Source organism: Erythrolamprus reginae, chromosome 2 (genome assembly GCF_031021105.1).
Source record: "Erythrolamprus reginae isolate rEryReg1 chromosome 2, rEryReg1.hap1, whole genome shotgun sequence".
In the NCBI taxonomy this organism is placed as follows: Eukaryota; Metazoa; Chordata; class Lepidosauria; order Squamata; family Dipsadidae; genus Erythrolamprus; species Erythrolamprus reginae.
This window is the reverse complement of record NC_091951.1, coordinates 141,134,811-141,158,672: the sequence shown is the minus strand read 5'-3', so window position 1 is coordinate 141,158,672 and position 23,862 is coordinate 141,134,811. Positions and strand designations below refer to the sequence as shown.

Sequence of the window (23,862 nt, the reverse complement as noted above, 5' to 3'; positions counted from 1 at the left end):
CTCCAGTTTGATGGAATCTCTTGATTGAGGACCAGGAAGACTAAGCAGCTTTTTTTCCCTTCCTGTAGACCTACTCTGGACTCTTCTGTGTAGTCATAAATCCATACAAGAACCTTCCCATTTACTCTGAAAACATCATTGAGATGTACAGGGGAAAGAAACGTCATGAAATGCCTCCTCATATTTATGCAATATCAGAATCTGCATATAGATGTATGCTGCAAGGTAAGACTTATTTATTAAAATAAGTATGCTGACATTGTGTTTAGCATTTTAGAATTACAAAGCAAATAGAAGATTAGCATTAAAGATTCTTAACATCATAATAAATGCCATTATGTCTACAGTATACCCTTCAGTCATGAAAAACCAGACTGGTTTAAATTCTTAGATGTTAAATGGACTTCCGTTGTGAAATGAAGAATTTTCAGATATTTTGCACCTTAGTTCCATAAACTGCAGCCAGTATAGTTGTCAGGAAATCTGGAAGTATAGTTGAAACTTTTGATGGATGTTAGATTGCCTGTTTTTGACATAATGTATGGCTAGACAGGCATTTTGCATTTTTACAGAATGTAACAGTTACAAAAAAAATTACAGTGTCTTTCTATAGCCTTAATTATTGTGCAATTTTTATTTTAATCCTTCAGCTATTCTCTTTATGTTTCTTTAGCTTTTCATACCTGAACAATTCTTTGAGTAAAGTAAGTTACAAGTGTCAGTCTGCCAGACTACCAGACTATCATTCACGTCAACTGATGGGATTTTGACTGGTACGGGAGTAAATGAACCTGTCTCAAAGATTCAGTTAAATATTAATGTGGATTGGAACTAGAGAAGCTTAAACATGTAGGAAAGAATTGGCAAATGTCAGAAGAATTTTCTCTTTGTAATAATGTAGAGGAACAACACTGGCTATTACACCTGAGCAGTCGATGATGTAGCATAGTTTATTAAGAAAAGTAAATCCTCTTCTCCTGATCTGTGCAAACCCACATATAGGATAGGACTGTGCACTGCTTCTGGTGCTTCTGAGGTGTCTCTCAGGGCAGGAGAGCTATCATGCTCCAGCTTGGTACAAGCTAAAACTGGTCTGTTTCGAAAGTTAATTTATTTATAACTATTTATAAGAGCTGAGGTTTAAAAAAGATGTTCTCTAATTTGTGTTGCACTTAAAAACTTCAGTTCATTTGAATATATGCTTTTACTCTGAGAACCCAACATATTTGGCCTTTTGTAGAATCTTTTGTTTTATGGGACGCTGATGAACTGAAGTTCAATTTAAAAAAAGAATCATCTGACAAAAGTTGCCATTGTTACAGTGTGACTCAAGGCTCTTATATAGCTGAAGGAGGAGTGTCCTTAAGAAGGATAAGTGCTTCACAAAAAAAAGGGGGGGAAGCTTTTTTGTTTCTTTCCTTATGTACAGATAGTCCCCTACTTACAACCACAATTGAGCCCAATATTTCTGTTGTTAAGTGAGACATTAAGTGATTTTTGCCCATTTTATGACCTTTCTTGCCTCAGTTAAGTGAATCACTGCAGTTGATAAGTTGGTAACCTGGTTGTTAAGTGAATCTGGCTTCTGTTGTGGTTGGCTCTGGCCCAGCTCCTGCCCCAGGGAATGTGGAGGTGGATGCAGGGGAAACATCAACATGTCCTAGGCCTGTTTTGTTGCCGGCAGAGTCAGGTAGTGCAGTTTCCTCGGACGAAGAAGAAGGTGGGGGAGACTTGGAAGAGGGGAGCTTGGCACACAGCCCAGGGAGCCCATCGCCATTATCTTCGGTCGATTCGGATGACGAAGTGTTAGACCCACGCAGGCGCAGAATTATGCATCGAAGAGTCCAGTTGAGGAAATATTACAGGAGATAAGAGAGGCCACCTGTGTTTGGGTGGGGCTCCAGTAATTAGAGCTGCTACTATAAATAGCAGCGTGCTAGTTTGGCCGTTGTGGAAGATTATCGGATCGCAGTTCTTCAGGATCGTGCCTCGCTGTGTCTGAACTTTGTGGATTTTTCACGCCTTTGACACCAAAGCAGAGTAAAGTGTGTGTGTGTCTCACTTCATTGGAAGGAGGGATGTGACGTTTCTTCACAGCTACTAGCTAAGTACTTAAGGACTGATTAAGGGACTTGAACAGCCTACAAGGTTGTTTTGGGGAAGAGTGCTCTTTGCAATACAAAAAGGGTGCTTTGTTTCTTTTGAATTTTGTGTTAAAGAACATTGTTTTGAACTTTCAAACGTGTGTGTGTGAAATTTGTACCCTTGAATTTTCGGGAGGTTTCTATCAGAGAGCCTGGCAGAACAGCTTCCCCATTGATTTTGCTTGTTAGAAGATTGCAAAAGGTGATCATGTGACCCTGGGCTATAGCAATGGTCATAAATATGAACCATCTGAATTTTGATCACATGATTACGGGGATGCTGCAAAGGTCGTAAATGTGAAAAATAATGTCACTTTTTTCAATGCTGTTGTAACTTTTACTAAATGAACTGTTGTAAGTTAAGGACTACTTACAAGTATTAGTTGAAAACAACCCAAATTTTTGGATTTTGCAAACTCTCTTTTTGCATAGTGATGCACGTTCATTTGGTGCTTTTGCCCAACACTTCCCATTTTGGGGTTTCCCCAAATTCTGCACACAGCTGCAGCTCTCTGGATTCCGTCTGTTGTGGATTTGGAATTTAGCATGTCTATTCTGGCTTCCCACTTCTCTCAGGAAAACTTCTAGCTGACATCTTCACACTCATCTCCCACTGGGACCAGGATTGACACTTGCACATTCCAGTCCAGGAATACCTGCAGAGCAATCTTTATCTTCATCCCCCAAATTCCCACGTGTCTATGGAGATTCTCAGTCATCCAGGTCTTGGTTGTCCCAAAGGTACTTTTTCAAGAGGCAACTGGACTTAACTTGTTTTTCTTTGAAAATGTTTTGCTTCTCATCCAAAAAGGTTTTCTTCATGCTGTATATCAAGTTAATTATTTTCCACATGGTCATGGATTCTGCAGCTTGCTTACTCAGCCTGGACTCTTGCTTCCTTTCAATAGAGGAAGAATTAAGGTTTTATACAGCACCCATTAGGCTTAAAACATCACTCTCCAGTAATACTCCATTCCTAATTTTCAGTGCCTAAAAACCTATGATTACAACAAAGAAGTTTCTTGGATGAGAAGCAATTTTTTTTAAAGCAAGAAAGTCCAGTTGCCTCTTGAAAAAGTGCCTTTGATACAGATTCCTGCACATTACATCCAAAAGCTTTTTCTGACTTGATACCTCAAAACAGCTTGGGCTCAAACATTGCAACTTCTGTACCTAACCTTAACCCCTCTGTTGACCCTAAACCTTCTGTTTCTCATCTTACAGCTCAAACTAACAGCATGTGTTACAGGAAATGGAGAAATGGGTTTCCCTCCACAATCCCCAACACCTATGTATTAGGCTTAGCCAATAAGAATGCTTGCTTTAGGAAAAACCTGAGGAACAACTGACAGTATTGCTGATGCTCATTGGACAATTGAGAAAGCCAAAAATATTGAAAGGATTTAAGAACAGTCTTCTTCTCAACCATGTCAGGGTGGGGAATGTGCTTAGGAAAAATTGAACATCAAAAAATATCATTGAGTTCTTGCAAAACGTATATGCAGGTCAGATAGCCGTAGTCCAGATGGAACTTGATAGAATAGACCAGGGATGTCAAACTCAATTTCATTGAGGGCATCAGACCTGGGGAGCGTAGCCAGAATGGGTATGGCCAGGTGGACATCACTCAAGGCAGGGGGTAGAGGGCACCTGTGGTGGCCAAATGCTAAGGCTTCTTCCCAGACTCTCCCTCCCATTATAATCTTCCTTCTTTCCTTTCTTTTTCCTTCCCTTTCATTATTTTTTCTTCCTTGCTCTCTTCCCATCTTTTTCTTTGCCTTTCCTCTTGCCCTTTCTCCTTTCCTGTCCCTTCTTGCACGCTGAAATACAAAAGGGGAAACATTTCACTTTTCCAGTGAAAATGGACCTCGTGGGGAATGTGCATGCCCCCGGGCCCCGTTTTCATCTGCGACCATCTTCTGCAGCCCTCTGCCAGCAAAACAGCGCAGGGGGCATGCACACCATTCTTGTTGGCAGAGGCATCACTGCCATCATGATTCTTTGCTGTTTTCAGGGTGGCCCTGCGGTCCAGATTTAAGCAGCCGCGGGCCTTGAGTTTGACTAATCCCAGGCTGTCAAAGGATTGAGACAGGTCTGTATATTCTCCCTTTATTTATTTAATCTCCAGGCTGAATATATATTGAGGACATCTGGACTAGAAGGTTAGCATAGTACAGCATCCTTCTCTGGCCCCCTCTCTCCCACCAGTTAAGAGAAAATGAAAGATGGAAAATCCCTGCAGCAGTGATCATCGTTCAGAGTTACTAAAGAGAAATGCACTCCAGGTACCAATTGACTGGATCCAAATTATAACTGTCCCTCCCAAGGAAGAAGAACAGCACATACTATCAGCCAGTTAGCCTATTAAATGCACCTAGTTAATTATGTGCCTATTTCTTACAAACTGCTAGATGAATAAAGAGAAACTCAGCTGGTAAGCAGGATTGAAAGACCGCAGATCTACAATTGATCACTGCCACCTAATAGTTGCTAATACAGAGTTGCACATGTAGGAAACACTGCTTTCATTGGCTTAAAATCTACATTTGATTCTATTCCAAGGGACAGACTCTGATGCAAGCTGTCCCTCACAGCTGTTGATCTGTGGCTATTCTTCCCAATTAGGAGTTTATATAAAAATGCACTCATCCAAGTTAGAAATATAGTAGAGCTGGCTACTTTGCTGCAGACATTCAAGTCCAGCAAGGAGAGAAACAGGATGACCTCTATTCCTGTTTTAATCATGTAGCTTGCCTTGACTATGAAGGAATTCCTCCTAAACGTAATGGCCAATATTTGCCAGTACTGCTGTATGCTTTTGCTGATATAGATAGGCCTCAGGAGAGGTCTTCAAGCCTTATTAGAATTCTGCAAATGTAAATAGCAAATTGGAGACAATAAAGTTTGGAAGTTTCTGTTTTCAAATGTCTTGGTGTAAATTTTGAAGCCTTTGGAATTCGGTGGAAACAAATTAAAATAATTTTTACCAAAACCAAAAATAGTGTCAAGATAATTAGGAGCTTTTTTAATTCCAAAGAAAACAGATGCATCCCCAGGATAATCAAGCTAAAATAATATTTTAAGTGCTTCATGGTGCATACATCTCTCTCTCTCCCCCTCCCTCCATCCATTCTTCCATCCATCCATCTATCTATCGTAAGAATTGCAACTTCCAGGTATAATTATAGATAAAGAAACAATAGACATCACAATCTCCAGAATGTTTAAAAATTTATTTAAAACTGCTAAAAAACTACTGAGATTTGTCAGCCCTGTGTCAGAGTGTAAAATCCCCATTGAAGAGAGGCAACAGAAATCACATTATCATCTGTCAGCATGACTAAGGCAGAAACAACAAAGTTCATTACAGGAAGGAAGAAAAGGTATGGGCCTATTCTCCGTACTGAAGGAGCGGGTCCAGCAGTCACATGGGTTGCTCATGTCCAATCCGGTGGAACTGAGCCTAGTATTAAAAAAGCTTGCCGGATCCGCCCCTTCCCCAGAATTCGCTCAGTTCGCATATCCTGCGGTTGTATTGTGATAGCTCGTTCAACATTCTAACACCTTCCCTTCGATCTTTCCTTCAAAAAAGTAGTAAGATTTATTGTCTTTATTTATTACTTGCACTAATTGCGCCAGCCGTTTTAAAGAAAAAAAGAAAAGAAGCGGCTCGGCTTTTTTCCTTGGGAGAAGTTGCGGTTTCGTTTCCCCCCGGCGGTTTTGCCGGTTACGATTCCTGCGGCCGCTTGTGGATTCTTCTAATCCCTTGGCCTGGAGGTCCCGGTGCAAGTATTTATCCATTGAATTATTGATTATTTATTGTATACAAAAATATTAAGGGCTTATAAAATACCTCCTGCGGAGTGAGACGCCTTCTAGTCTCCTGGACTTAGTCGATCGCTTTTCCCTTAAGAATTTCTACGGAGCGATTTTTTCGGCGCGAAGGCCTTCGCGCCCTTTTTTTAAAAATCTAGGCCTCTCGTGTTGGCCTCCTGCCAGCCGCGTAGGCCTCAGTCCACCGCGTGGATCCGGGAGCGGGCCTTGGGGGTCCCAGGCTAAATTCTCCACCGGCTAAGCCTCCAACCAGAGTGCCTTGGTTTTACTTAATTACAAAGTTTAGGGAGGCTGGCCCCGCTGGATTTGGGGGCACGAACTCTGGGTTTGCCCAGATTGTCCTCACGTTTCAGCAGCTTCGAGGCCTCGAAGCAGGATCCATTCCTCTTGGGAAGTCCTTGAAATCTTCTCCTTATATTTCAGTTATTGGCTCAGCCTTGTCTTCTGTTAATTGTCAGACTATGGCTACTTTTCCCAAGAGAGGCACAACTAAAGGTCCCAGAGAGGCCAGGCCTACAGGCGATGAAATTACTAGTATCCCCCAGGCCTCTTCCTCCTCTTCTCCAGGGGCCCGCCCCTCGACCAAGGTCACCAGGGCCGAGAAGAGAAGGGACCTAGCCCTACAAAAAATTCATGACAAATCAGCCAAACGTTTGAAAGTGCAGGCCCAAGTAATCAGTAGTCAAGACCCACCAGAGGCCTCTAGTCTGCCTCCCTCTGGGGTCCCTGTGTTATCTCTGGATGAGCCAAACCTAGACAGACCCCAACCTAACCTATGGGGCATAGGTCCAGAGGAACCAGATATTATTGAAGATTCCCCCCAGCCAGGATCCTCCCAGGCCTTTAGGAATTCTTCTGCCATTTCTGCTGATATTTCCAGTTTACCTCCTGAGTTCCAATCTATTTTTGCTGTGTTGTCCAAAGCCATTGATGCCAAACTCTCTACCATCAATGAGCTTCCCTTACCTCTTCCTCCTTCTCGTTCCTCCCGCCCCTTGGGTTCTTCCCCAGCGGTCAGAGCTCCTATTCAGGATGATTCAGAATCCTCCCAGGATGAATATGAGGATGTAGAGGAGGATGAAGACCCTTTTCAGGGATTATCAGAGGATGAGGAATCCCAAATAAAGATCCCTCCTCCAATTACTATTTTTCCTTCTCAACTATTCAAATCTCTCCTCCTCAAAGCTAGAATTTCTACGGGATTAGCGGCCCAGGAGAAACAAGCCTCCACTTCCACTGATCCCCCGGAGGAGAATCTACCTTACTTCACAGAGGAACAGGAGGATAACGAGGTAATTCCTATGCCTAAATTGTTTAAAGATGCCTTACTCAAACAGTGGGATTTTCCAGCCTCTGGCCTTAATCCCTCTACCAAGGACAGAAAGTTGTATAAACTCTCCTCTTCCTATGAAGAGCTTCTATCCTTTCCCAAACCAGATGAACCTGTCAAGATTCTTCACTCGGCAGCGGCTGTGCCAGGCGAGGCGGAGGAAGTCCTCCGCCCGGAGGACAAGCGCATCGAGCAAATGCTCAAAAGAGGATTCACCGCTGATTCCTGGGCTATTAAAAGTTCTGCAGCGGCCTCTTTCTTCTCCAGAGCCATGCTGCTGTGGCTTCGCCAACTTCAACAGCACATTCCTCCCGATGACTTGAGAGGTCAACAAGACTTCAACAAGGTCTTTGCAGCTGCCCAGTACGTGGCTGATGCCACCTTACAATCTACTAGATTTTCTGCTAAGTCTATTGCAGCTTCTACAACGGCAAGAAGACTCCTATGGATTCGCCCTTGGCAAGCGGGAGTTCGCCAAAAGTGGCAGTTATCCCAGGGCCCCTTAAAGCGCGACCTTCTCTTCGGTGATCTTCTGGATCCACTCCTCACGGAGACCTCGGACAAGAAGAAGGTTTTGGGTCCAACCACGAAAAAGGTTACCAAAACGCAGTCCTTTCGTCGCCCAGGGCGCCAGCAAGAGCAAGCGGCTTCCTATCAGAGATCTCCAGGTCAGTATTCCCCCCGCTTTCGTTCCCAAGGCAGGAACTCCAGGGGTAGAGGGTTTCGTTTCCAAAGGGGAGCTTCCTCTAACAGGGCTTCAAAAAAACCTAGATGGTAATCTTACCTCCATTCCCATAGGGGGTCGCCTGGCTCATTTCGCCTCTAATTGGCGTCTCACCTCCAAGGACCCTTGGGTCATTGACACTGTTCAATCAGGCCTTCTTTTAGAATTTATTTCTCCTCCCCCAAAACGTTTTATTTCCTGCCCTTCTCCCAGGTCATCCTCAGATTGTAACCGTATGGAGGAGGCCATTTCTCATCTATTGTCCATCAGAGCCATTCAACCGGTCCCTTCCGGTCAGAGGGGCCTAGGTTTTTATTCCATCCTATTTATGGTTCCAAAGTCCTCCGGAGGTTGGAGAGCCATTTTGGATTTAAAGAAACTAAACCTATTCATCAAATATAGGAAGTTTAAGATGCACTCCTTGTCTTCTATTTTGGCCGCCATTCACTCGGGAGATTTCATGGTCTCCTTAGACCTCACTGAGGCCTACCTTCACATTCCTATAGCCAAGTGCCACAGAAAATTTTTACGTTTCTCTTTTCAAGGCAGGCATTTCCAGTATAGGGCAATGCCATTTGGCCTCTCCTCGGCCCCTCGGGTCTTTACAAAGCTCTTGGGGTCCCTGGCGGCCTATATCCGGGCGTCTCCCATCCACATTTTATGTTATCTTGATGATATTTTAATTCATGGGAACTCCCTAGAGAGAGTGAAAACAGACCTTTCTGTCACCATGTCAGTCCTCCAGGACCATGGATTTTCCATCAACTTTGATAAAAGCCACCTCCAACCTTCCACTTCCATTTCTCACCTGGGATCTATTATTGATTCAAAATCCTCCCAGGTCTTTCTCTCTCCTGAGAGAAAACTCAGTATAGTGGAGTTAATTTCTAACATTTTATCTAATCCTTCAGTATCCATAGTTACTCTATCTTCCCTTTTGGGGAAGATGGTGTCATGCATAGGCATCATTCCCTGGGCTCGCCTTCATGCTAGGGAACTCCAGTGGCTACTGTTGCCTTTTCAGAGATCGGGGCACAGCAACTCAAATCGACGCATTGTCATCCCACTGAGTGTTCGCAGATCCTTCAAGTGGTGGAAGTCTCCAGCCATGGACAGAGGATCCCCGTTCAGGTGCCCGGATCAATTTGTCATCACCACAGATGCCAGTCTATCGGGATGGGGCGCCCACGCCCAGGGGATGATAGCCCAGGGCACGTGGTCCCCGGAGGAAGCTTCCAGGCCAATCAATTGGCTAGAGTTAAGAGCCGTTTCCCTGGCTCTGAAGCATTTCTCTCCTCGCATTCCCAACCGGCACGTTCTCATTCTCACCGACAACATTGCCACAAAAAGCCATATCTGCAGACAGGGGGGCACGAGATCCAAGGCTCTCATGAGGGAGGCCCTCAAGTTGGGTCTTTGGGCGGAAAAACATCTCCTGTCGCTCCTAGCCGATCACATCTCGGGGAGTCTCAACGTCCAGGCGGATTGGCTATCCCGAGCAACGATAGACCCAGGAGAGTGGAACCTTCACCAAGACCTGTTCCATCAAATCACCCTCAGATTCGGCCTACCAGTCCTGGATCTCTTCGCGACCAATGCGAACGCCCAGCTCCCTCGCTTCTATTCCAGATTTCCATCCCCGGGAGCGGAAGCAATCAATGCCCTCCGGAGTCCATGGCCTCCAGGCCTACTCTACGCATTTCCTCCAATTCCAATCCTCCCGGACGTGATTCACAAGGTCCTCACCGAGAGGGCCCGAGTAATCTTGATCGCCCCTCATTGGCCCCGCCGGCCCTGGTTCGCAGATCTCCAACAGCTGTCCGTCCAGGACCCTTGGCGACTCCCCGTTTCGGGGGATATGCTGCGGCAGGGGGCCTCTTTCCATCCAGACCCGGAGTGGTTCCACCTCACCGCCTGGCTGTTATCAGGAGAGATTTAGAACTGCGTGGTCATGACCCCGATTCAGTGGAGGTCATTCTAAAGGCCAGGAGGGGCTCGACCAATCGAATCTACGACCACACGTGGTCCAAGTTTCACCAGTGGTGCCTACAGGAAGGTTTCTCCCCTCTGTGCATCCCCATACACAGAATTATTTCCTTCCTTATGCAAGGATTCCATAAAGGACTTTCCACCAGCACCCTCCGGCGTCATCTGGCAGCCATTTCATCTGTCCTAGGGGGTCCCCGCAGACAGCCTCTCCGATCCTTCCCTGAAGTCCAGGAATTCCTCAAGGGCATAGCCAACCTCAGACCCTCCAAGGTCCACAGGTATCCATCCTGGGATTTGCCTCGGGTTCTACATTCCCTCACGCAGGCACCATACGAACCCCTAAAATCGGCGTCCCTCAGGTACCTATCCTTTAAGGTAGCCTTCTTGGTGGCTATTACCTCTGCCCGACGCATTTCGGAGCTAGCTGCCCTCTCAATCAGGCAGGACCTTTGCCAATTCCATCAGGATAAGGTAGTCTTGCGACTGGACCCCACCTTCTTACCCAAGGTCAGTTCCATGTTCCACAGATCTCAGGATATTGTACTACCTTCCTTCTGCCTCCAACGAGACCATCCCTTGGCAATTAGATGGCACACCCTGGATCTCACCAGAGCGCTGAGAATATATATCCAACGCACAGGACCCTTTCGGAGGTCAGAAGCACTTTTTGTAGCCTATCATCCCAGAGTCATGGGGGCCAAAGTGTCTTCATCAGTAATAGGCCGTTGGATCAGAGGGACTATATCTAAGGCCTACGAGTCGGCCTCCCTCTCAGTTCCAAGGAACATCACTGCGCATTCCACCAGGAGCGCAGCCACCTCGGCCGCTTGGGCGACTCAAGCCCCGTTGGAGGAGGTCTGCAAAGCAGCCACTTGGGCCTCGCCAAATTCCTTCATCAGGCACTACAAAATTGATTCTTACGCTTCAGCGGATGCTGCCTTCGGCAGAAGGGTACTCCAATCCGTTATCTCACATGATAGCAAGCTAATCCCACCCTAGGGACCATCTATTGGGCATGTCCCATGTGACTGCTGGACCCGCTCCTTCAGTACGGAGAATAGGCGTTGATTGCTTACCTGAACGCCTCTTCTCGTACGGTGAGCGGGTACAGCAGTCACTTCCCGCCCTTCTGTGTGTTTTCTTTACCTTTCTATATCTTTCTTCCTCTAACTATGAGAGTTGAACACTACAGAGCTTCACAACTGAGCCTAGTCTATGGATTCGCGAATTCTGGGGAAGGGGCGGATCCGGCAAGCTTTTTTAATACTAGGCTCAGTTCCACCGGATTGGACATGAGCAACCCATGTGACTGCTGTACCCGCTCACCGTACGAGAAGAGGCGTTCAGGTAAGCAATCAACGCCTATTATGCGTGCAATGACTAAATTGAGTGGCATTACATAAAAGCAAGAATCTCTTCAATGGGGCAGACAATATTATCAGACCAGGCAGCCATTAAAGGGTCTGGTAACCGTCCCTTTCGTAACTCTCAGCGACTTTCAGATAGACACCCCCATTGGTGGTCGGCTACATCAATTCATCCACCAGTGGGAAGTTAATACTACTGGGGAAAATGATCTCCTGCATCAACATTGTTCCCTGTGTGAGACTTCACAGTCATCCTCTTCAATGATTCTTGTTGCCACACTAGAGGGTGAGGTGCAGCAATTCCAAAGTGAATGTTTGGGTCTCTTCGTCTGTTCTCAGATCGCTACAGTGGTGAACACCTAGAGCCATTACAAGGGATCATGACAGATGCCAGCCTCTTTGGGTGGGGGGCTCACGCCCAGTCTCAGGTAGTGCAGAAATGGAGTACCACATTGGAATTGACGAACAACATCAATTGGTTGGAGCTGAGAGTGGTTCACCTTGTTCTTCGACACTTCAAACATCTAGTATCAGACCAACACATCTTGATTTTAACCAACAGTGTGGCTACTTGGGCTCACATCAATCACCAGGGGGGCACTCGATCCAACAATCTCATGCAGGAGGCCCAGAAGGTGGTGCTCTGAATGGAACAGCACATCCAGTCCATCAGGGTGGAACACATCTCTGGGATCTTGAATCTTCAAGCGGATTGGCTAAACAGGACCATAATAGATCACTTGGAATGGTGCAGGCACCATTCTGTCCCAGAGGTTTGGTCGCCCCTGTGGTGGACCTGTTCACCCATCCATCCAACACTTATCTGCCTAGGTTCTTCAACAGGTTCCAGGTCCTTGGTATGGAAGGGGTCGACGCCCTACACCGTCCATGGCCACCGGGGCTGTTGTATGCCTTCCCTCTTCTTCCTCTCATCTCAAGAGTGACCAGGAAACTGCTTGCACAGAAGGTGGAGGTTCTCCTGACATTAGCCCTGTCACCCTTGATTTGCAGACCTGGTCAGCCTTTCAGTGTCCTGACCCTGGAGGATTCCTGGCCACAAGGTATCTCTCAGCCAGGAAGAAGTGCTACATCCAGACCCCCAGTGGCCCAGTTGGCCATATGGCAGTTGAGAGGGATATCCTGAAGAGGGATCACTATTTCAGGAAGGTAATCCACATCATGCAGGCCTCCAGACTGACGTCAACCAATTGCCTCTACAACGCTACTTGGTTAGCATTATCTCATTTCTGTGCCACTCATCATATCATTCCAGTTTCAGCTTCAATCCTGCAAATCTTGGACTTTCAAGCAGAGTTGGACAGAGGCCTCGTTACCAACACATTATGATGGCAGGTGGCTGCCTTGTCAACAATCTTAGTTTACGAGGGCCTACCATTGCTAGTTTATCATCCTAGGGTTCGTAGCTTTCTCAAGAGAGCTTCTAATCTCGAGCCACTGTTACCCATCCTAGGATCATACATTGATCTTGCAGGCTCTTACTGGCTCACTATTTGAACTGTTTTGTGATACTAGTCTACGATTGCTGACATTTGAGGTGGTCTTCCTGGTAGTTGTGATTTCTGCCAGGAGGATTTTGGGGCTGGAGGCATTGGTTTGCTCCGATTTGTGTGTTTTCTATCCAAATCGAGTATTTCTCAGATTGGATCCTTCATTCATTCCGAAGGTTAATTCACTGTTTCATAGAAAACAAGAACTTGTTCTTTCTGATTTCTGTCCAAATATGGTCTATTCTTGGGAGAAACTCTGACATGCCTTAGTGCCAGGAGGGCTCTACAGAGATATATTAAACCTGCATTCCGCAGGTCCAAATAACTATTTGTGCTCTTTCAACCGCTATCAATGGGGAAAGTTTCACCTTCCACAATGGGCCGCTGGCTAAGAGCATGGATCTCAAAGGTGTATGAGATCAACCATTAATGGGCTGCATCACTGTTCATTCAACAAGAAGTTACAGTGGCATGGGCCACACAGGCATTCATTGAGGACATTTATAGGGTGGTGATCTGGACAACACCATCATTTCATTAGGCATTATCGGCTAGACTCCTTTGCCTGTGTTGAGACTTCATTTGGCAGGATGGTTCTACAAAGGGTTCTTTCCACTTCAGAGACTCTGGACCAGCCTTCTTCCTGCCCTTGAGACATTAAGATTGGGTATATCCCATTCTTAGACTCTCCAAGTAGCGCACAGGAGAATGAATATTGTCTTACCTGAATGTTCTTTCTATGTGTGTTGCAGGAGAGTCCAAATCCATCCTGAAGCCTACTCTGGTCCAGGGTATGGATTTGACCACCTGCACCTCTATGCCTTCATAAAACAATTGTGCCAATGGAATCAAGGAGGAGCTGTGGCCAGATATTTTTCACTTAGTCCCTGGCAAGCAGACAAGGAGTTAACCCATGCTTGGACTCTCCCACAGCACACATAGAAAGAACATTCAGGTAATACAGTGTTCATTTCCAAGGAAGAAGTATTACAATTCTGCTGTGACAATCAAGTATAATTCATAGGAGAATATTCGAAAAGTCCCCTTTCTTCAGAGAATAATGGTGGTCAAGGGTGAAGAAGATATGTAGCTAGGCCAAAGCTGTTGCTGTTAGTTTTCTGTAACTCCCTTCTCCCTCTGGACCATGAGACACAGTTTACCTGGATTTTATTACATGTCTCTTTCAGATGTGTAAGGTTACATGGCCATTTTGTTGGTTACAGATCAGGTCACTCAGAGGCCTCGTTTTATTCTATGCAAGGAACTATCCTCTGCTCTGGACAGTGCAAAGTTCTCTCTTGACTACATTTTTCAGTACATTATTCTTCATTATTCCATTTTAACAAATATTCATAATTATTTGCCACTGTCTTATCACCTGAAATTGAATGGGGGAATAAAAAAAAGGAGTAAGGCAACCCAGAACAACTGATAGGGGGGAACAGGCCACATTACTCCATTCAAAATAATTGGCATGCCAACCAACTATTTATTAACTATCGGCTTGGCAGCAGTGATACAGCTGGCAGTGTTGGTAAGACGTGGAGGTGTTGAAGGCTTCCTGGCAGCAAGACTTTACAAGGCAAAAGTGGCTGTAAAAATAGCTGGCAGTGGCAGATCCTTCCTGGAATCAGTGAATTTGTTGGATTTTCAAAAAACAAAACAAAACACTGGTGGGCTGCGCAAGGCTGTTTGGTGGGTCTCACATATGTTGTGCAGGCCTAGACTAATTCTATGCTTCAAGAATTTCTGCATTGTTATTTTTCCTGTCAGCAGAACAATTGCCTTGATTTGTTCTTGTTTCCAGAATTTGTGTATAACAACTCTCCACATTTTTGATTGGCATCTTCCTTTCAAGCTGTTTAGGGATATAATCCTTATTCCTAGCTCTGTAAAACCTCTGCTTTTGTGGTCCTATAAGATCCTGATTTTCTCCAAGAGAGAAAAGACAGCTCTCCTTGAAAGAACAGTTCGATTTTGCCAAGTTGCATGCATATGTATAACAGATATTCAGTACATAGACAAGAAGGCACTAAGATTGCTGTGGGGAACTTGGCATTGTTTTGCACTAAGTTTTTACCATCATGTCCATATAAAAACTACCCTTGATGTTTATTGACTCCTTCTCTGTTATACATGGCTTCAACTCAGGGGCTTTCCATTTCAGGTGCCCATTTCAATGAAAATAAACATAGTTTTTCATAGTTCTCTCCTTAGACAGGTGAGTCCTCCTTGTTTACAGACTTTCCACTACCCCACTGGTTCTCCTAGTTGGGAGAAAGGAATACAGTAGTACCTCTAGATACGAGTTTAATTCGTTCCAGAACGGAGCTTGTATGTCGCACAACTCGTATCTGGAACAAATGGCTTTAGACTTTGTTTTTCCCCTCCGAGATAACCAGAAGCAAGGATTCTTGCGCCACCTAGTGGACGCTCGGCTCGTATCCCGAATTTGAGCTCGGGTCTCGAAAATAAATTTCTCTCCCCTCGTGGCTCGTAACTTGGAATACTCGCATGTGGAGCAGCTCGTATCTAGAGGTACTACTGTATGAGGTGGATTGTATGTTGGATTATAGACACAGGAGATCTTGCTAGATACGCGCAAGAAAATAAACTATCTTGACTTTTCTACAGGCTCAACTGATATGTCAAGGGAGAGCATGTCAGCTTGCTGAGCCTTTGTCAAGCACCCTTCTTCCTGTATCAGCCCACTCAGTGGAGCTGCCACTACAGTTAACAATACAGGGTTTTGTAGGCCTTGTAACGTGGGCAGAACCTTCTACTTTCAGCAGAAGATGGATGGATAGATTTGCATTTTCAGAGGAGCTCTTCTTTCCTGATACTTGGGCTTGATTACTGCAACTTGGATTGATGTGGCCCGTGGCCCCCTGTGAACTCTTGAGTGTCTGGAGCTCTTTTATTGAAAGGAGAAGAGTTTTTAAGTCACAATTGCAATATTTCTCTTCACTTTTAAAAAATTTACTTTTTCTCTATCATTTTTCTTCTTTTAAGACAATCGGTCATTTGCGTTCGCTAATCAATTCATTCTTGTTGATAAAAAATTACTAACAAACCAAGGCACTTGGTTTTAAATGCTCTTAATCTTAACAGGCAAAACATATTATAATAGAGCTTAATAGCGTATATTTATGATCCTAGGCATCATTTTCATTTGAATGACTGAAGACGGATAGAGAAAACTAGATTAAATCTACAAGATTTTTTCAGTATCTTTCTGCTAGGAAAATATCAAGCTCAATTTTTAAAAAGCTAGATCTGAAAACATAAGTTCAATATGTGTGTATTCTTGTTTTATTTAAAGATGAAGATTTTTAACTTTAAAAGATATTATGGAAAGAGTGACACCTTAAGAGATAGTATATGGAAAGATTGACATTTGGTTTCTCTGTAGCTGACATGCAGAACTGTAAATCTTTTTTGTTTGTTTGTTTTGTACAGATCGTGAGGACCAATCAATTCTTTGCACGTAAGTAAATATATTTTGTGCAGTTTTTTTAAAAAAATATTGTATATAACAAGTGCTAATACTAGCTTTTCAACTCAGTTTGAATATTGCTTCTGAATTTTTTTTAAAAAAAGTACATTCATAAAGGAAATGTCTTGGGAACAGATTATTGCGATCAAATATTTAAACCGGTCTGACATGCTCATTCCTTAAAAAGAACCACTTGATACTTGAAAACATGTAGAGACTATTTTTTGTTCACAAAATATTTTACTCTGTTCCTCTCAGCTGTTCTAGAATAAGAAGTTTTAAAGTGCTTTTAAAGCTTTCTTTCTCTTTTAAGAGGGAGTCTGATTTTCACCACATACTAATATTCCTTGGAATATCAGGCACTAATACAGTTCTATGGAGAAATTAATTTCATATTTAGTTGTCCAGCTATCTTTTATGTTCAGTGTATAGATCTGATCTTTCAAATTAGAGCTCTGCCTATGTTTGCATGCAATAAATCACCTACATTTGCCTTGTTTGTTAAAATGTTATCTTTCTTAGTAGGTTGTGGGGGCTATCAGCTGTCTATTTGCTGTCTTCAGCAAAATATTTAACAAAGTGTCACGTGGCATTTTGCTTAGCAAGCTAGTTATGTATAGCTTGAATGAAGTCTCTATTAGATAGATTCACACATGCTTCAATTGTGGAATATTTAATGAAGTGCCCTAGGGCTTGGATATAAGCCTAGTACTCATGAACATTGTATTAATGACACAAATAAGGAACTGGAAGAAAAGCTTATAGATTTGCAGGTAACATAGTGCTAGCTTGGGTAGTAGGTACAGTAAACACTCCAGAAGCTAGAAATAAAATTCAAAATGACCTTAATAGTCAGAGAAGTACCTAAAAATAATATATTGCAGCTTAAGAAAAGAAGTGGAAAATCATTCACTTAGATAAAGAATTTAAATCCCCAAGTTTAGAATGGAAGGTACCTGGATTAGTTCCTGGAAGGAATCTTGGAATTATAGTTGACCAGAAGGCGAATATGAATTAGCTATGTAATAAGATCTCACATAGCAAATGTAGTTTTAGGCTGTATCAACAAAAATATAACTTTCAAATCATGGGAATAATTCCATTGTATTCAGTATTGGTCAAATCCAGCTTAGGTATTATGTCCAGTTTTGGGCATAACATTTAAAAAAGATTTAGAGAAACCAGAAACGATGATGAACAATGATGAGACTAGAATCTTAGAAGCAGAGATTGAAGGAAGTGGCCATATTTAGTCTTGAGAAGAGATGAGGAGGAGGGTGACTACAATAACACTTTTCGGGACTCACAGAAAACTGGCATTCCAGAGTAGGGCTCAATGATAAACCTAAGTTGAAGGAAGGCTGATTCTAGTTACAGTGAAGTTAGAGCATAAAGGCATAAATACTGCTTAAGAACACAAATCTCTTCATTAAATGTTTTAAAGCCCAAGCTCACCTGAGAAATTAGACTCGATTATCTAAATGGCCCCTTCCAAGTTGTAAAATTTACTAATATGCCTTGGATGTTGTCAGTTATTCTATATCTTTAAAAAACTCAATTATGTAAATGTTATTTCACACACATCACCTTTTGTTTCTGTGTGTGTTTATTTTGCAAAATGAATGTACAGTGATCCCTTGATTATCGCGAGGGTTCCGTTCCAAGACCCTTCGCGATAATCGATTTTTCGCGACATAGCGGTGCGGAAGTAAAAACACCATCTGCGCATGCACACCCTTTTTTCCATGGCCACGCATGCGCAGATGGTGGGGCGACGGCAGTTCGGAGGCTGGCAATGGTTGTTTTTCATGCCGGCCACCCCCCCAGCGCCTCCGGGCTCCTCGCCGCTACCCCCCGCCCGCCCTATTCGCCCCTCTCACCGGCTTTCTTGGGGCACGAGTCCTCCTTCAGCAGCGCTTGTGGCAACGGCTTCTCGGCTTTTACAATGCCCGCCTCCTTCCTTCCATCCCTCCCTCCTTCCTTCCCTCCTTCCTTCCCTTCTCTCCCTCCCTCCCTCCTTCCATCCCTCCCTCCTTCCCTCCCTTCTCTCCCTCCCTCCCTCCTTCCTTCCCTTCTCTCCCTCCTTCCATCCCTCCTTCCATCCCTCCCTCCATCCCTCCCTCCTTCCATCCCTCCCTCCTTCCTTCCCTTCTCTCCCTCCCTCCTTTCATCCCTCCCTCCTTCCATCCCTCCTTCCATCCCTCCCTCCTTCCATCCCTCCCTCCTTCCATCCCTCCCTCCTTCCATCCCTCCTTACTTCCATCCCTCCTTCCTTCCTTCCCTTCTCTCCCTCCTTCCTTCCTTCCCTTCTCTCCCTCCCTCCTTCCCTCCCTCCTTCCTTCCTTTCGTAAAAAGCACTTAAACAATGACAGAATAAAAAACCCCAGCCCTCACCTGTGTTTGAATTTCATTCACTCAGTCATTCATTCATTCTTCTGTATGCCACTCAGTCCCAACACTTTCAACCCACAAATTACCATTTCCCATCCCCTTAATGTACTGTACTGTACCTCTACCTGTACCTGTACTGTACACATTGAATAACACACTTAGTCATCCTGATAGAAACAATAACAATATTTATTTACATTTTTACATTTTTTGGGGGGGGGGTTAGCATAACTAGGATAAATCGGGATCTTCTTCTATCACCATGTCTACAATGGACGCTGCAGGTGATGGTGTGACAGACCTCGTGGTTTTTGTGACAAACATTGTTATGGGCAGTTGTTGGCGCATTTTCTTTTTCTTGGCTAACATGGCTCTGTATGGTGCAAAGGTGTTGTCAAGGGAGGCCTTAAATTGTATAGAGCGAGTCATGTTGGGATCCCAAAGTTCCACCATGCGTTGTACATTTGCAGCAGCTCTGTTCAGTTCTGCAAGCCGCTCAAGCGTTAGGCCAACATCTTCTTCCTCAGCTTCTTCAGCTTCCTCTTCCTCATCTTCTTCACTCGCTGACCTGGTCAGCTCCTCCAGATCTCTGTCTGTCAGCGGTAGGCCATGCTCATCAAGCAAACCATTGACTTCCTCTGGTGTCATGTCAACGAAGCCTTCTCCACCCAGTGCCTGTGCCAGCTTCACAGAGTTCTGGACTGCAGCATCTTGAATTTCTTCGGGAGGAAATCCCCTGTAATCATGCACCACTTCTGGCCACAATTTCCTCCAGCAGGCATTCATTGTCTGTGACTTCATATCCATTAAGGCATTCTGAATGTTCTTCAGACAAGATGCAATTGTGTACTGACGCCAGTAGCCCTTCAATGTGAAGTTTTCATCAGCATCCATTGCTTCCACGATGCTTCCAAGAGAATTGCGCGTGTACAGTGCCTTAAATGCGCGGATAACACCTTGATCCATCGGCTGGATAAGCGATGTGGTGTTTGGTGGCAAGAATTCGACTTGTACCCCATCATGTTCATGTGCCAGGTCATCATGGCCTCCAGCATTGTCCATTAGGAGAAGCACTTTGAAATTGAGTCCTTTGGCAGCCAAATAATCCTTCACCTGTGGGATGAAGCACTGATGAAACCAGTCCCGCGTGAGGGGTTTTGTAATCCATGCTTTAGGATTATGCATCCAGTACACTGGCAATGCATTCTTCTGTTCTTGAGGGCTCTTGGATTTCGTGACTTATAAATTAGCCCTGGCTTCATCAAAAAGCCTGCTTCATTCCCACACATGATCAAAGTCACTCTATCTTTCATGGCCTTAAAGCCAGGGGCTTTGGCTTCATCTTGCATCAAGAAAGTCCGTGAAGGCATCCTCTTCCAGAACAGGCCTGTTTCGTCCATGTTGAACACCTGTTCTGGAAGGTAGCCCCCTTCTGCAATTAGATCTTTAAACGTGCGCTGGACAAAGTTTTCGGCTGCACCTGTATCTGCTGAGGCAGCTTCTCCATGCAATGACACACTCTTTAGGCCATAGCGCCGTTGAAATTTCTCAAACCACCCTTTGCTTGCTGTGAATGTGGCTGGGGCTGAAGAAGCAGAAGATGTTGATGGCTGGGGGTCTTCAGAATCACCAGCACCTTCATCTACAGAGAATGACAGGAAAGGGAGAGAGAAGTGACTTGAATGAAAGCATACAGTCCTTCCATCCATCCCTCCTTCCATCCCTCCTTCCTTCCCTTCTCTCCCTCCCTCCTTCCATCCCTCCTTCCATCCCTCCCTCCCTCCCTCCCTCCTTCCTTCCTTCCATCCCTCCTTCCATCCCTCCCTCCTTCCTTCCATCCCTCCTTCCATCCCTCCCTCCTTCCATCCCTCCCTCCTTCCCTCCTTCCTTCCCTTCTCTCCCTCCCTCCTTCCATCCCTCCTTCCATCCCTCCCTCCTTCCATCCCTCCCTCCTTCCTTCCCTTCTCTCCCTCCCTCCTTCCATCCCTTCTTCCATCCCTCCTTCCTTCCATCCCTCCCTCCTTCCATCCCTCCTTCCTTCTATCCCTCCCTCCCTCCTTCCATCCCTCCTTCCATCCCTCCTTCCTTCCATCCCTCCCTCCTTCCATCCCTCCCTCCTTCCTTAAAAAACACTTAAATACAGTAATGACAGAATAAAAAACCCCAGCCCTCACCTGGGTTTCCCTCATCTACATCGCCTCCTTCTGTGTCTGCAAGACGGTTGTACAATTGCTGCGCCTTGGTTCGTATAGTGTTCGTATCCAAAGCAATGCTCTTTTTGCGGCAGTCTTGTACCCACACAGACAAAGCAGCTTCCATCTTCATAAGGCGTTTGTTTCTAGGCGTCACCATTCTTTTTGCAGCCTTGTTGAATGTTATCAGAGAAGTTTGCCTTATCTTCTTTTCGTCTTTCCGAATGTATCGCACAGTCGATTCGTTGATCCCATAATGCCGACCAACATCTACATTAGAACGTCCCGCTTTCAGCATGTCCAAAAGTTCAATCTTCTCCTTAATTGTCAGCATCTTCCTGCTCTTTTTAGCGTCACCACCTCCACTCCGCATGCAACGTTTAGGAGCCATCTTCCAAGAAGTCTTCACAAACAGCTCCAAGAAACAGCTCCAAAAACAGCTCCGACAAACAGCTCCGACAAACAGCTCCGACAAACAGCTCCAAAGGTTTCAAAGCAAAGCACGCTGAGCAAACAACATTGATTGGCCGAGATTTCTGTCCATCAGCATTGTCGGGCGAAATGTTTGCAATGACAACGCTGATTGGCTGAAATTTTGCTGTATCACCGTTGCCGGGCAAACTTATTGCAATGGCAAAGCTGATTGGCCGAGATTTCGGCCAACCAGCAATGGTAGACGTCAGTTTGGTGATGACGCATGACGTCATCGGGTGGGAAAAACCGCGCATGTGCACGTATTTTTAATTTATTATTTTTTGAAAAATCACGATATAGCGTTTCGCGAAGATCGAGATCGCGAAACTCGAGGGATCACTGTACACTAAAACAGAAGCATAATGAAAAGTAATCTGACAAGAAAAGATACGTCTGGTGGTGTATGTATCATAAGAAATGGAAATATATCAATCATCAATATTTACTGTATTTTTCGGAGTATAAGGCGAACCTTAATTTTGGGGGAGGAACATAGGGGGGAAAAATCTACCCACCAGGTATTCATCTGGCTAGCATCCTTAGTCTGTTCAGCTTCAGCACATTATTTTATCCACTTGTTAGGGCTGAAAAAACCTTTTTCAGAGGGAGTAGGAGTGAAAACAAGCCTGCAAAGACTTAGGGTTGGGAAAAAAACTTCTTCAGAGGGAGTAGGAAGCCAGGAAGATAGTTAGCACCTCATTTGGGCCAGAAAAAAAAGCTTTGAAAGAGCTATATTCGGCGTATAAGACCACCCGAATTTTCAACCCTCTTAGGGAGGAAAAAGGTGCATCTTATACACAAAAAATACTGTATATTCAGAATAACATTTACATTCAAAGTAAAGTTTTAGGATAAATGTTAATATTTGACCATGAAAATATTGAAGGAGTGAATAGCTTTTTCCTTTTAAAACTGGCTTTCTATAATAGTAAAGGAACTAGCAATTAACTCTTTGAAGGAGATGGGTGTTTAGAAATGTGAAAAATAAAGCAGAACAAAACAAACAAACAAACAAACAAACACACTGCAGACTTTCAGTTAGAAAGTAGCAATGAAAACATTTGAAAGACGTTCACATGTTGAGTCATCCAGGTCATGGTTGTCCCAAAGATGCTTTTTCAGGACCAACTGGACTTTCTTGTTTTTTCCTTTGAAGACATTTTGCTTCTCATCCAAAAAGATTCTTCTATCTTGTCAGAGCTATTATTACAGTTGTGAGTCCTGATTATTTGCCTTGGAGTCATTTTCAGTAGCCATACAGTTTGCTTCAGTTTTATTTGGGGAACAAATCTATTTTAAAAAATTATGTATCTCCTGTGGGCTGTAACTGGAAATCTTCTTTCAACTTTTTTTCTTGGACAAAATTAAATAAATTTATAGGTGCTTTGTTGCTTGTACACTGGAGTGTTTAATTATTGATCCTTTATATTAACTTTACATGGGGGCAGGACTGCCAGTTTTCATATGAATAAATTCAGGAATATTATTTAAATTTAGTGGGACTGAATTTGGAGGCAGGTACAGAAACACAGACATAGAAACATAAACTTTTCTGCACTGTTACAGATATATATGGGCACAGATATTATGCACATTCCAACACATACAATCAGCATGTGCATATGTAAATATATACACACAGAGAACCACATTATATTGAAAAGAGAAAGGCATGAAGCTGCCTCTGTCATTCCAAGGAAGCAGGTTATATCCTGCTTATATTAGATTTGAAGATTTCAGGAAAAATAAATTCTTTATCCATGCACAATGCCATAAAGATGGCCCTATAGAAGAAAAATGCAAGATTTCAGAAGTAGGTGGAATGATTCCCCCCCCCTCTTCAAAGTTTTTTTGAGAAAAGGAAAATATTTCCCCATATATTCTCTGCATAAGTGAACATTATTAAAATTGAATACATTATTTGTTTGTTTTTGGCAGGGCATCATACTCATGAGCAAATTGAGATTTCTTCTTCCTTTAGAAAAATTGTGTATTGATATTAAATTTTTCCTTATTTTCCATGCAAAATCTGTTCTTGATACCATTTTTTTTAAAAAAACATACCCTTTCGAAAAACTTGAAGGCTTGAGCCATATATATACCTCTATGAGACTATGTAAACCCTTTTATTTACCTTGGATTCTATTTCTAGAGATGGATTGATGGAGTCAAGAATATTTATGTTGTTTGTTTTGATTCTTAATTTTTAATCTGTTTCAAATTATTACATATGTGAATAAATGTTTGCTAGATTCCAAAAATAACTTTAACCAAATTATTTAACTGTATGTAATTAGGAAGGGCTTCAAGATCCCAGTTTTAAAATTAGACTGATATTGAGTTCTTGAAAATATTTTTATCTGCTCAGGCTAGTATTTAAGAATGTAAAATATTTGGGAAGCTTCCTTATATA

The 23,862-nt window shown here is 43.8% G+C and overlaps 1 protein-coding gene across 4 annotated transcripts in view; it reads left to right on the top strand.

Moving 5' to 3' along the window:
- MYH10 (myosin heavy chain 10) overlaps positions 1 to 23,862 on the top strand; it is a 116,486-nt gene that overhangs the window by 14,462 nt on the left and 78,162 nt on the right. For all 4 annotated transcript variants that reach the window (XM_070739684.1, XM_070739686.1, XM_070739683.1 and 1 more), the window contains exons 3-4: positions 69 to 225; positions 16,356 to 16,383. In XM_070739684.1, coding sequence (XP_070595785.1) covers positions 69 to 225; positions 16,356 to 16,383 — 185 coding nt within the window. The remainder of the gene's footprint in view (positions 1 to 68; positions 226 to 16,355; positions 16,384 to 23,862) is intronic.